Source organism: Thamnophis sirtalis, unplaced genomic scaffold (assembly GCF_051295495.1).
Source record: "Thamnophis sirtalis isolate CommonGarterSnake01/CBP01778 unplaced genomic scaffold, rThaSir2_p1.2 scaffold_11, whole genome shotgun sequence".
Taxonomy (NCBI): Eukaryota; Metazoa; Chordata; class Lepidosauria; order Squamata; family Natricidae; genus Thamnophis; species Thamnophis sirtalis.
The window spans coordinates 16,366,320-16,380,403 of record NW_028261391.1 but is presented as its reverse complement, the minus strand read 5'-3'; the positions used below and the strand labels follow the sequence as shown (position 1 = coordinate 16,380,403).

At 43.3% G+C, this 14,084-nt stretch overlaps 1 protein-coding gene across 6 annotated transcripts in view; it reads right to left on the bottom strand.

Moving 5' to 3' along the window:
• TNIK (TRAF2 and NCK interacting kinase) overlaps nt 1-14,084 on the bottom strand; it is a 348,933-nt gene that overhangs the window by 117,441 nt on the left and 217,408 nt on the right. For all 6 annotated transcript variants that reach the window (XM_087725246.1, XM_087725250.1, XM_087725247.1 and 3 more), the window contains exons 8-9: nt 11,744-11,798; nt 6,765-6,843 (exon numbers count right to left, since the gene is read on the bottom strand). In XM_087725246.1, the coding sequence (XP_087581372.1) occupies nt 6,765-6,843; nt 11,744-11,798 (134 nt within the window). The remainder of the gene's footprint in view (nt 1-6,764; nt 6,844-11,743; nt 11,799-14,084) is intronic.

Here is a 14,084-nt window from a genome sequence, read left to right as displayed (position 1 = left end):
AGTGACTTGTGGCCATCTTTCACACTTATGACCACTGCAGCATCCTCATGGTCACATGATCAAAATTCACTTGGCAACCGACTCATATTTATGACGGTTGCAGAGTTGCTGGGGTCATGGGATATCCTTTTGCTATCTCCTTACAAGCAAAGTCAACAGGGAAGCCACATTCATTTAACAACTGCATTACCAATTTAATAACTGCAGTGATCCACTTAACAATTGTGGCAAGAAAGGTCATAAAATAGGGCAAAATTCACTTAACTTTTGCTTAGCAGCAGAACATTTGGACTTAATTGGGGTTGTAAGTCTACTATCAGTATACTTTGTTAAAACTAATTTGATTTTCTTTTTAAGGTGATGGTGCTTTGATTTACCCCATTACCTCTACTTCAAATGTTCTCCCAGAAGCATGGTGCTACCTAATAAGGCCAAAGCCATGCTAGGTGAGATTTATGGGATCTGAAATTCAGTATATTTGGAGGGCATTCGCTACCGCAGGCAATACAATACAATACAATAGCAGAGTTGGAAGGGACCTTGGGGGTCTTTTAGTCCAACCTCCAGCCTAGGCAGGAAACCCTATACCGTTTCAGACAAATGGCTATCCAACATCTTCTTAAAGACCTCCAGTGTTGGGGCATTCACAACTTCTAGAGGCAAGCTGTTCCACCGACTAATCGTTCTAACTGTCAGGAAATTTCTCCTCAGTTCTAAGTTGCTTCTCTCCTTGATTAGTTTCCACCCATTGCTTCTTGTTCTACCCTCAGGTGCCTTGGAAAATAGTTTGACTCCCTCTTCTTTGTGGCAACCCGAGATATTGAAACACTGCTATCATGTCTCCCCTAGTCCTTCTTTCTATTAAACTAGACATACCCAGTTCCTGCAACCGTTCTTCATATGTTTTAGTCCCCAGTCCCCTAATCATCTTTGTTGCTCTTTTCTGCACTCTTTCTAGAGTCTCCACATCTTTTCTACATCGTCCTGACCAAAACTGAATGCAGTATTCCAGGTGTGGTCTTACCAAGGCATTATAAAGTGGTTTTAACACTTCACGTGATCTTGATTCTCTCCCTCTATTTATGCAGCCTAGAACTGTGTTGGCTTTTTTGGCTGCTGCTGCACACTGCTGGCTCATATTTAAATGGTTGTCCACTAGGATTCCAAGATCCCTTTCACAGTTACTACTGTTGAGCAAGGTACCACCTATACTGTACCTGTGCATTTCGTTTTTGTTGCCTAAATGTAGAACCTTACTCTTTTCACCATTGAATATCATTTTATTAGATAGTGCCCAATATTCAAGTTTGTCAAGATCCTTCTGTATCTTTAGCCTATCTGGGGTGTTGGCTATTCCAGCCAGCTTGGTGTCATCTGCAAATTTGATGAGTTCCCATTTATTGTCCCCATGTCGTCCCGAATTATATTTCTTTTCAACCATTAGAAGGAGCTTTTGCTACCTCCTTACAAGCAAAGTCAATGGGGAAGCCAGATTCATTTAAAAACTGTATTATCAATTTAATTATTGTAATGATTCACTTAACAGCTATGAAAGGAAAGGTAGTAAAATGGGACAACAAAATTAACTGAATAAATATTTCACTTAACAACAGAAATGCTGGGCTCACTTGTTGTCATGAGTCGAGGACTATCTGTACTGCAAGGGACTTTGTGAGAGGCTGCAGCCTATGAATTTCCTCCATGTGAAATTGTGCTTTCACAGGCTCTTAAATCCAACTCCTGTTCAGTGCAGAACATTATCTACTAATTCTCAATCCATCACTGGGTCCCTTCTCAATGAAGATTGGGCACAGTTGCAACTGTGGTTCAGACAGAATTAGCATTAATTATCAAATTGGCTGAGATCTCTCCCTCCCTCCCTCCCTCTCTCTCTCTCCCCCTCCCTCCCTCCCTCTCCCTCTGTGCATCAAAATAAATTGAATTTCAATTCATGTTGACAAGATATTCCTACACCAATCTTTCTGATCTCTTCCTGATGGATTGGGATTTGCAATTCCCACTAATGCAGCTGACTGGGAATGCTGGCAACTGTCATCCATCACAAGCAGGATATATATTCAATGTTAGCCCAACCCTTTTCGCGATTTTACCTTGCAAATACAGCACGCTTCCGCTTTATAGCACATAGATAACTTTTAAATTATACCATGTTTCCCTGAAAACAAGACAGGGTCTTATTTTCTTTTCATCCCCGAAATAAGCACTTGACCTTATTTACGGGGAGGTCTTACTATTTTTGTGGTGCAGGAGGCGGCGAGCGTGGTCATCTCATGGCTGCTGCTGTGTTGCAATATTTTCAGGGAGGGCTTATTTTTTGGGGAGGGCTTGTTTCACTGCATGCACTCAAAAGCCCAATTGGATCTATTATCCAGGGAGGTCTTACTTTCAGGGAAACAGGGTAAGCACAGAGTTTCCTGTGACACTTTTCCCCACATATTACCAAATGAAATAATGGCACTGTATCCAATTCCTTCATTACCAAATTCAGGAAGCCGTGTGATAAAAGTTTTCAGGAGCCGAAAAATGTCAAGGGAACTTTGTTAGAGAAAATAGGGGGGGAAATGTAAAAGAAAATTCAGATAGGGGTTTTCCCACAAGTCGAATTCGCCATGCTGCGAAGAACTTTCTGCTAACCACCAAAACCTGTTTATGTCAGTATTTTCAAAAGAACAGAATTAATAAAGAGGCTTTTATTTTAATTTCAACTTTGACTTCATCCCCAACTTGGCCCTCCCATCTCATCTTCTTCTTGGCCAAATCTGTTTGTTTGGATTTAAATACTTGCCCATCTCATAGACAAGACACTGGGTGGCTTACAATAAACAATAGCATTCCTGACCTATTGGCAATGTAGGAGAGGTGGATTATCGAAGATATAGAGCCGTGTTTATCTAGCATTCCCAGCTGTCCAGCTTCTGGACAGACTACTTTGCATAGCCAGATTATCTCCCTTGCTTTTTCTCTTCCGCTGCTAGTAGAAAGAGTTACACAGGGTCATTGCAGCAGGCCTTCTGTCACGACTGCGTCATGTTCATCACTAATTCAGAGTGATAAATCATCAGTATTTTTCTCAAGTATCCAATGATTTTGGGAAAAGTTACTGTATGCCTAAATGCACAGGTTTTTTTCTTCCCTTGCAAAAAATAGTGTGAATTTTTTCCAGCTAAACTGAGATATTCAGTGGAAGAAAATATACGTGGCTCAGTGCTGAACTGTGGAGTCCTTTAGTGCTAACAGAGAAAGTGAATTGAAAGGACTTTGGAGGTCTTTTGGTCCAATCCCCTGCTCAGGCAGAAATCCCTATATCCGTGATGGCAAACCTATGGCAGAAGTGCCACAGGTGACACGGAGAGCCGAGGTGGCACAGTGGTTAGGGTGCAGTACTGCAGGCCACTTCAGCTGACTGTTATCTGCAGTTCAGCGGTTCTAATCTCACCGGCTCAAGGTTGACTCAGCCTTCCATCCTTCCAAGGTGGGTGAAATGAGGACCCAGACTGTGGGGGTGATATGCTGACTCTGTAAACCGCTTAGAGAGGGCTGAAAGCCCTATGAAGCGGTATATAAGTCTAACTGCTATTGCTATTGCTCTCTGTGGGCACGCCAGCCGTCATACCAGCCCAGTTCCACCTCGCATGCACACACGCCTCCCGCTGGCCAGCTGGTCTTCGGATCGATGCCGTGCATGTGCCGGGGGGGCACATGCACGGGGAGAACTCGTATTGCATTTTGGGGCCTCGCGCAGCGCCCCCATGCCCCATTTTTGGTTCCAGGTTGGTGCAGGAGGAGGCTTTCCAGGCCCAAAATGTGGCACGGGAGGAGCGTGTGTGGTTCCCTGAGCCCCATTTTGGACCTGGAAAGCCGCCTGTACCAACCTGGAAGCAAAAAAAAAGGGGTGAAAAGGGGTGGAGTGCAAGTGCATAGGTGGGTGGGGGAGCATGGGCGGGTCATTTGCACATGCACGAGGCACACATGGGGAATGCACACACATTGCATTATGGGTGTGGGCATGCGGGCATACATGCACGGACACATGTGCAGCCTTTCGGCATTCAATGACAAAAAGCCATCACTCCCCTACATCATTTCAGACAAATGCTTGTCCAACATCTTCTAAAAAACTTCCAGTGTTGGGGCATTCACAACTTCTAGAGGCAAGCTGTTCCACTGATTAATTGTTCTAAGTATCAGGAAATTTCTCCTCAGTTCTAGGTGAGGAGCCAAGGTGGCGCAGTGGTTAAATGCAGCACTGCAGGCTACTGCTAGATCAGCAGGTCAGCGGTTCAAATCTCACCGGCTCAGGGTTGACTCAGCCTTCCATCCTTCCGAGGTGGGTAAAATGAGGACCCAGATTGTTGGGGGCAATATGCTGACTCTCTGTAAACCGCTTAGAGAGGCCTGAAAGGCCTATGAAGCGGTATATAAGTCTACTGCTACTGCTATTGCTATTGCTAGGTTGCTTCTCTCCTTGATTAGCTTCCACCCATTGCTGCTTGTTCTACCCTCAGGTGGTTTGGAGAATAGGTTGATCCCTTATTCTCTGTAACAGCCCCTTAGATATGAGAACACTGCTATTAAGAGCACTTCTTCTTGGACTTTATAACCAGGTTCTCCAAACAAACTACATTGTTCAATGCTCCTTTCTTCACTATCACTAAGGCTTGAAAAGTAAACATGGAAGGCTAACAAGAGGGTGGCTGCAGAGTGGTTAAAGAAAGTCAAGATGGCAGCAATGAGGTGCAATAGAAGCTTTGTTTTTAATGTATGTCGGAAGAGAAATACATATAAAAATGCTGCCATTTGCTTTCTGATTTATTTAATTCAGTATAGGCATCGCCCAACTCTTAAAATGACTTTTTTTAATCGTACCCTGTAGTCACGCATGTCAACAAGGAGCAGAAATCTAAACAGGATCTGTATCTAGTAATATAATAGCAATAGCAGTAGACTTATATACCGCTTCATAGGCCTTTCAGGCCTCTCTAAGCGGTTTACAGAGAGTCAGCATATTGCCCCCAACAATCTGGGTCCTCATATTACCCACCTCGGAAGGATGGAAGGCTGAGTCAACCCTGAGCCGGTGAGATTTGAACCGCTGACCTGCTGATCTAGCAGTAGCCTGCAGTGCTGCATTTAACCACTGCGCCACCTTGGCTCTATCATCTAGTGATGTGGATCATGGAGATTGAGACCACGATCGAAATTAGAGCCATGCAAAACTTTGGTTTGAAGATTTCATTATAAAGTAATTTGTTCAAACTACTCTCTTTGAATCAATTTGCCAAAGTAAGATGATATGTCAAACAGAATCAGCTGCTTTCAAATCTATTTGAAGGTTTAGTGGACTCCACATGTGCAAAAAGACACTTTTGTCCCAATCAAATCTTTGCACAGAAACTAATCAATTTGATTTGAATTACAAACTCAGATTGAGTCACACATTCAAATAGTATCTTGAGAAATTTATAACCCCTAATTAATATATGTATGTAAATGTATGACTAAGAGTCTATTTTTCCTGAGAAAAGGAAGAAGCACAGCCAGGCCTCAATATGTCATGAAAAGAGATGGCTTTTATTGATTAACTGGCAGCCACCAAGCAAGATATGGATTGGGACCACCTTGATTGATTAATCATCCTGCCTTTATTAATTTTATAAATAACTCAAGGCAGCAAGCATATTACTCCTTCCTCCTCCTCCTATAATTCCCCACCACAACAACCAGAGGTGGGTTCCTACCAGTTCACCCGAGTAGGTAGTAACTTGGCCTGACATGCCCCCAAACCGGTTCTATCATCGGTGCCGCCATCTTGATTTTCAGCTCTGCGCATGCGCAGAAAAAATCTTCATTGCAAAAATGTAATTTTTTCCCCTTTTCTAAGGTTGTGCACATGCGGAGACCTTTTTAGGTGCAAATGTGCTCCTAATTTTTTGGTGCGCCAAACCGCAGTATTGCCAGCAGCAACCCACCCCGGCAACAACCCTATGAAGTGAGTTGCTGCCTGCTGCCAATTACCTCCCAAAGACCCATTAGATCACACAGGGTCGGCCTCCTCCGGGTTCCGTCTACCAGCCAATGCCACCTGGCTACTACCCGAGGGAGGGCCTTCTCTGTGGCAGCTCCAGCCCTCTGGAACGAACTCCCCACAGAGATTCGGACCCTCACCTCTCTCCAGGCCTTCCGAAAAGCCGTCAAAACCTGGCTTTGCCGGCAGGCCTGGGGTTGATGAGTTCCCCTCCCCTCTCGACCTGTGTGGTTGTGTGATTCTTGGCTATTTTAACTACTTGTATTGTGTTTTATGTTCCCCTTTTCCCCTTTTGAGTTGTTCGCCGCCCTGAGTCCCTCCCGGAGAAGGGCGGCATACAAATAAAATAAATCAAATCAAATCAAGTTGGGCTGAAAAAGAATGGCCAGCTTAAGGTCATCCAGCTGGCTTTCACGCCTAAGGCAGGACTAGAATTCACAATCTCCTATTTTCTAGTCTGGTGCCTTAACTACTAGAGCAAAATTTGGCTCCTTCTTTTGCCTTGTTTTATCAGTGCTCTGAAATCTATGACCATTGTCTGCAATGCCAATATGGAAACATTTACATTCCCGCAAGATATTCAAATCCTTGTAGACACGCCCACGTTGTCCCAGACCAAACAAGAAGCATTTCATTGTTGAAGTTGATAAAGAGGAAGTAAAGTATAATGGCTTCTTAGAGCAAGCACATAGGGAGAGTAGAAGAAAGATGCACTCACCACTTCTTTGATTTCAGCCTGGGAGCTGGGTTTCGGGGAATGAGAAACAAAGCTCTCATGGGATGCATATCACAAAGGGCTGAAAGAAAAAAAAAGAAGGCATGAAACAAAGTGTCAAGTGTAATGGAAAAAAAGAGAACGTTCCAGTAAGGACATGGACTAAAATTCGCATGTGATGTAGGAAGATAAATTTAGTGACTAGGTTCACAGATCCCAATTGGTCATAAGATGAGTGAGGTTATTTCTGAGGCTCCGATGCATAGTTTGACCGAGGCCTTAATCAGAGCTTATCTGTTGTTTGGAATGAAAAAAATGGGCTTTTGATCAGATTGTTTCTGTATGGACCAGGGGTGGGTTTCTCGCCCCGTTCCAACCGGTTCCAACCGGTTCGGTTGTAACGGAGCTGGCGGCATCCTCGCGCACATGCGCGTGCACACGCGTGCGATGCACGCATGCGTACTAGCGTCTGTGCAATGCTCCAGCTGCTCCTGGAGGATCGCGCAGGCGCTGTATGCGTCCTGCACATGCGTGGAAGCGCAGAACTCGTCAAAACCGGGTAAGGAGCACGGGCGCGCGGGTGGGCCCTTCGCCGTTCCCGGAAGTTACTTACTTCCGGGTTCGCCGACCAACCGGTTCGCAGGGACCGCCAAGAACTGGTTGAAACCCACCCCTGGTATGGACTCTATCTCTTTGTGGAGTTTTTCAGAGGATCTCGGGATGATAAAGCAGAAGGTTGTCTACAACAGGGGTCTCCAACCTTGGCCATTTGAAGACTTGTGGACTTCAACTCCCAGAATTCCTCAGCCAGTCTACAAGACTACTAAAAAAAAGATGAATGATGTTTCTGAGCACAGGTATGTGCCCTTCTTAAGAACTAACTTGTGACAGTAACAAGTGGTAAAATATACCGTATTTTTCAAAGTATAAGACACACCTCCCCCCCCAAAAAAGTGGGTGAAAATTTAGATGCGTCTTATACAAATACGGGCGTTTTTGGCCTCCCGAACGCTCCATGCATCACATTTTCGCCCTCCCAGGCTCCCAAAAGTACTCTGCAGGCCAATAACGGGGGCACTTTTGGCAAAAACGGGCCATGCGGAACACTGCAGAATGCTTCTGGGGGCTTGGGAGGGCAAAAATATCACACGCGGGGGGGCTTGGGAGCCCAAAACTGGGCGTATTTTTGCTGAACACAGGCCCTGCGAAGCGCTTCTGGGGGCCTGGAAGGGTGAAAACGCAATGCATGGAAGCCAAAAACTATTTTTTTCTTGTTTCACCGCTATAAATTTAGATGTGTCCTAGAGTCCTGTGCATCTTATAGTCCGAAAAATAAAGTAACTACTTCACTGCTCTTATCGAGTCCACTGAATGCTAGCTAATGCTTTCCTCGGGACAACCTGGTTACCCCTGGATAAGGAGAAGCTGGAAAAGTCAGAGAAGTCATTCAGATTTCCTGGAACTTGGAATCTGCCTGCCAACTCTGATGCGAACCTGGCTGAAGCAATCTTGTGCTGCCTCATAGTTGCCTCGAAGCCTGAGAGAGGGGAAGGAAGGGTGGGGGAGTAGATAGCCTGGCTACAGTCAAAACAATTTCCCCCCCCTGTAGGAACCAAGGTCATTGAAACAGGTGGCTGTTGAAAGAGGAGAGGAGCCTGTCTTCCACCTTCATTGGACAACGTGACTGTTGACACCTGTGAGGAGGGAGTTTTATTCTTTTAATTAGGTGAAAACTGAGGGAGTTGGTTTTCACCACCTGTGTTGATATGATGTATCCCATAAACATGTCCTTTGAAGAATCTACCTGCCTCTGAGTTCTGCTTTCAATGGGTGCATTACTCAGAATGCTGGCATTGCCTGTGCAATTCCAATGGCGCTGATTGAGACACAGTCTTCACTTGGCTACCTTGGATGAGTTTGAACAAATTAGTTTTAAGGAAGTGGACAAGGTCCTTTGGGCGATCGGTGTGACCACTTGTACTTTAGATTCATGTTCTTCCTAGTTGTGTGATCCCCGCCTATTGTGGTTTATTCAACAAAGAATGCTTTCATTATAGCTTAGTGTGATATGGGAAGCCAATCATCAATTTGTGTCTTAGTACTTTCTAAGATAGATAATCCTTCCTCTAGTCCTGTGATGGCAAACCCATGGCATGTGTGGCATGCAGAGCCCTCTCTGCTGGAACGTGAGCCATCGCCCCGGATCAGATCTCCGTGGCTTTTCTTTCGTGAGCTTCTGTTTCCATGCTTGTTGGGACGCCCCCATCTCTTGCCAACTAGCTGGTCTTAGGGTCTCTGCTGCAGATGTGCACATATCTGTGCATACACACATATGTCCATACATATGCATGTCAGGATATGCATGCACATGTCCATACCTACAGATGTTTGTGTATGCATGCATTCATGTGCACACAACTTACAGTTTGGGCATGCCCGTACGCAGTTTGGGCACTCGGTGTCTAAAACAGGGGTGAAATTCAGCAGGTTCTGGAGAACCGGTAGCGGAAAGTTTGAATAGTTCAGAGAACCAGAAAATACCACCTCTGGCTGGCCCCAGAGTGGGGTGGGAATGGAGATTTTTGCAATATCCTTCCCCAAGAGTGGGGAGGGTATGGGAATTTTGCAGTATCCTTCCCCAAGAGTGGGGTGGGAATGGGGATTTTGCAGTATCCTTCCCCAAGAGTGGGGAGGGTATGGGAATTTTGCAGTATCCTTCCCCAAGAGTGGGGAGGGAATGGGGATTTTGCAATATCCTTCCCCAAGAGTGGGGAGGGTATGGGAATTTTGCAGTATCCTTCCCCAAGAGTGGGGTGGGAATGGGGATTTTGCAATATCCTTCCCCAAGAGTGGGGAGGGTATGGGGATTTTGCAGTATCCTTCCCCAAGAGTGGGGAGGGAATGGGGATTTTGCAATATCCTTCCCCAAGAGTGGGGAGGGTATGGGGATTTTGCAGTATCCTTCCCTTGCTACCCTCTCCAAGTCACACCACGGAACCAGTAGTAAAAAAAAATTGAATTTCACTACGGGTCTCAAAGATTCGCCATCACTGCCCTAGTCAGTTTTCATTGCTGTCAGCTGTTGCAGGTTTTTCTATATAGCTAAAGAGAAGCTCTGCTTAGAATCATGAAGTTGAAAAGGGTTATTTAGGTCACTGAATCCAATTCCCTGCTCAGTACAGGAATTTAAGCATCCCCAACAGATGGCTGCCAAGTTTATGATTCCAGTAATTCCCTAGGTAACCACTTTCAAACTGCTCCGTTGGAAGCTTTTTTATTAACATTCAGCTGGAATCTGCCTTCCTCTAACATAAGTCCATTATTCTGTATGCTACAAGACAACAGAAAACCACGACCTTCTTCAATGTTGACACTCCACTAGCTACTTGAAGAGGACTGTCCTCTCTTTCGTTCCCCACAGCCTTCTGTTCTCAAGATGAAACAAGAGTTGAATTTTAATTTTTGACAATGAAATGTTTTAACAGATGCAACATTTATGTTTTCTGCTTTTAATGTCGTTTTATTATTAAAGTCTTGTTATGCAAAGTTAATGATGATTTAAATGTCATGTCTCTAGCCTTCCAACAATTTCATGTCAGAGATAAAATTCCAACAAGTATTCCTCAGTCACTCTTTTAGTTGCTTTGTTATATCAGCTACACGGACATATTTATGTTTACACAGACTGCATGAGATAGAAGTAATAATTAAAGGAAAGTTTATGACAGAAAGGAGAAGGAAAAAAAAAATTGAGCTCATCTCCTTCCTTGTTTTCCCGAAAATAAAACAGGGTCTTATTTTATTTTGACTTCCAAAGTAAGTGCTTGGCCTTATTTTTGGGGAGGTCTTATTATGTTTGAGGTGCAGAAGGTGGCGAGCATTGTCACCTCATGGCCGCTGCTGTGTTGTGTGTCGTTCTTTTTGCGGCGGCCATTAGTGTGACAAAAGAGGAGCGGTGGCTACGGTTGAGGGAGCTGCCGTTAGGTAAGGGTGTTTGGGGTGCATGGGGCATATTCCCCCTCCCTTTCCCCCCTCCAGACTCACCTCCTCACCTCGTGTTGTTTGCGCGGCAAGCAACCAGAGGAAATAGCGGGGATTGGCTGCACAGGCGTTTAAATGTTTTCAGGGAGGGTTTATTTTTTGTGGGGGGAGGGCTTATTTTAGCACATGTGCTCAAAAGCCCGATTGGATTTATTATCTCGGGAGGTCTTTTCTTCATGGAAACAGGGTAGTGCATATTTTAATATCTCATTATGGTCTACTATAATAAATCTAGCCAAAACTCAATGTATTAAGGTTTGTTGCACAGATACTGGATTTGGCATTTTTATCCACCTATTGAGTCCTTCCCATGGACCTGAGATGTGAATGTTTGATGTTGTCAGAGGTATCAGCACAGGATTAAATTGTTCCCAGTAAAGCCGCCTTTTGCAATTGACTGATGGTGTATTTGTCAACTCCGATGGTGTTCAAATGGTGCTCTAGTTGTTTGAGGATTTCGCACAAGGCACCTATTACCATTGGTACTACCTTTGTTTTCTTTTGCCACAGTTGTTCTATTTCTATTTGCAAGTCTTTTGCAATTTGGTTATCTTCGCCAGTTCTTCCTCTTCTATTCTGCTGTTTCCAGGTTCTGCCATCCAGACTTCCTTTGTCTTTCTTATTGACAGTTGTTAAGTCTGGAGTGCAATGTAGCAAGTGCCTCTCTGTTGTTATTGTTATTATTATTATCAAGAAGTTTATCTGCCATCCATCTAATAGTTAGAGGCAACTCTGAAAAGAGTGATACCATGACAATCATGTCTATATGTAGGCTTTGAGTCTACATAAAAGTCAGACATTTGTTCTCGAATTCATCACTTTATTCAACAAATCTTTATTTAGGGAATATTTGCATATGGTATATTATAGCGAATAGGATTTTCTATTTTAATAAGCAGCAATTCAAACTATGATAAAGCATCAAATTCAAATATACTCACGGGGAGCTCCTTCTGCCATTTCGATGGCTGTTATCCCTAAAGACCACAAATCACTCTGAAAGAAACAACCAAAAGTAACAAAACTTACAGTGATGCACAACATATTGTAGTTTCTACTATATAGGAAGGATTTCTTGGTACCTTCATTCTGTAAGTTTCCTCAAAAATTGTCTAAATAAGTTCTGGATCTTTTGATTCCTCAAGTTCACTTGGGCCTTTCACAAACCCCATTTTTATCTTCTTTCCACTGTCAGAGAAGGGCACCCCATAAATTAAGAGAAACCCAAACCAAAATACTGTGCTATTTTAGTACGCTGAAGCTGTATAATCCAATGCAATTCTTATCAATAAACTAAATATTTCAAAAAATAATAATTTTGCAAGAGTAAAATACTACCAATTTTATTCAGCCAGTTCTCTCTAGTTTGGGAGAACCGGTAACAACAGCTGTGGGAGGCTCTGCCCATCCGTCCCGACGTAATGTGCGAGGACTGCACATGCGCATACTGGTAGGGAAGATAAGTGAATCCCACCGCTGAATACTACCTCTGCTTTTCTTATTTCCCCAATATTTGTCAACTCTTACATTCCATAATTTGGACAACTTTCAGACTTATAGCTTTTTATATACTTACACGCATATTGCTCTATTATGCAAAGTATAACAATAGAGTAAGAAACAATAAATTAAAAATTGAGGCAGAAATTAAAAGGAAAGGAAATTAAACAAAGTCTAATTTACACTACTATTTGCAGTACTATCTCTTTCTATGTCTTTCTGACCTTACAAAGCATCGTTACTTCTTCCATCATAATGAAACCTTCTTAGGTATCAACCAAGGGTGGGTTTCTCGCCCCATTCCAACCTGTTCGGTTGGAACGGGGCCGGCGGTGTCCTCGTGCACGCGTGCAGTGCACGCATGCGTACTAGCATCTGTGCGATGCTCTAGCTGCTCCTGGAGGATCGCGCAGGCGCTGTATGCGTCCTGTGCATGCGTGGAAGCGCAGAACTCATCAAAACCGGGTAAGGAGCGCGGGCGGGCGGGCCAGTCGCCGTTCCCGGAAGTTACTTACTTCCGGGTTCGCCGACCAACCGGTTCGCAGGGACCGCCGCGAACCGGTTGAAACCCACCCCTGGTATCAACTATCCTCTCAATCTATTTGCTCGTCCTTTATATATTTGTTTTGTGACTTATTTTCTCAAGATGTTTATTTTCAAATAGTATTCAACCTACATGTATTTGTCTACTATTGATTCTTGTTCCTATCTTTTCTTGCCTTATATGTCATAAAATTCTTAGTAAATCCATTCCCTCTGCAAATAATTGCCTTTTATGTTTCTTCAGTCACAGAAAACTCTCATAGCATTATGTGAATCATTATATGTGGATATTAGTTCCCAGAATTATAGAAATGGTTATTATCGGGAATTGAAAATTGCATTTGTCGAAGCTTAGTCACTGACAAGTAACCTTTTGGTAGAAGAAGAAAAACTATCTCAAAGGGAAATTGCAAGAATAATAAGGTATGGAAAACTTTTGATTGCTAATCGTTGCAGAGGCCTTTGTAGGTTTTCAAAAAACTACTTTTTAAGAAAAATGGGTTTTTGAGAAACTACTCACGAAAATAACAAGTATTTCATCAAGTTCAACCTTCCAAAGCAGAGCAGACAAATTTCTGCAAAAATACTACTGGGAAATCTTAAATCTGACGTATGGGTAAAAGCAATGAAAATTGATTTCAAGAAACTTGCAAAACTGAAAAACTGTCTTAGGAAACAGACATTGGGCATTTTGGTTCCTATCTAATAAACCATGTTTATATTGCATTAAGAATACCTTTTGAATTGTGAGTGTAAGTATTAGACTACAGATGACATATAGAAAGTCCTTGGGAGACAAAGCCAAGATAGGATAGATAAGATACTATATAGTCCACAACTTGATGGTGGGCAGGGCAAAAAGCTTAGCTTAGCTCCCTAGCTTCTCCAGCTGTAAAGGCAACAGTGGGAGATTTGTACTTTCAGACTTTCATGATTCCGTTAATATAGCTTTACAATAAAGTAGAATCTATTCATAAAAGACAAGGTGGTGCAGTGGTTAGAGTGCAGTACTTCAGGCTACTTCTGCTGACTGCAATTTGGAAGTTCGAATCCCACCAGGCTCAAGATTGACTCAGCCTTCCATCCTTCTGAGGTTGGTAAAATGGGGACCTAGATTATGGGTTAATGAAATCCAAGCACTTGCAATGTCTTCTTTTAAAAGGGAAAATATTTCTTCTGACTGTTTTGGTCTGTTCCAGTCTGGTTTTTTTTTAAACATTGCAATTAGTTGTTTTATCA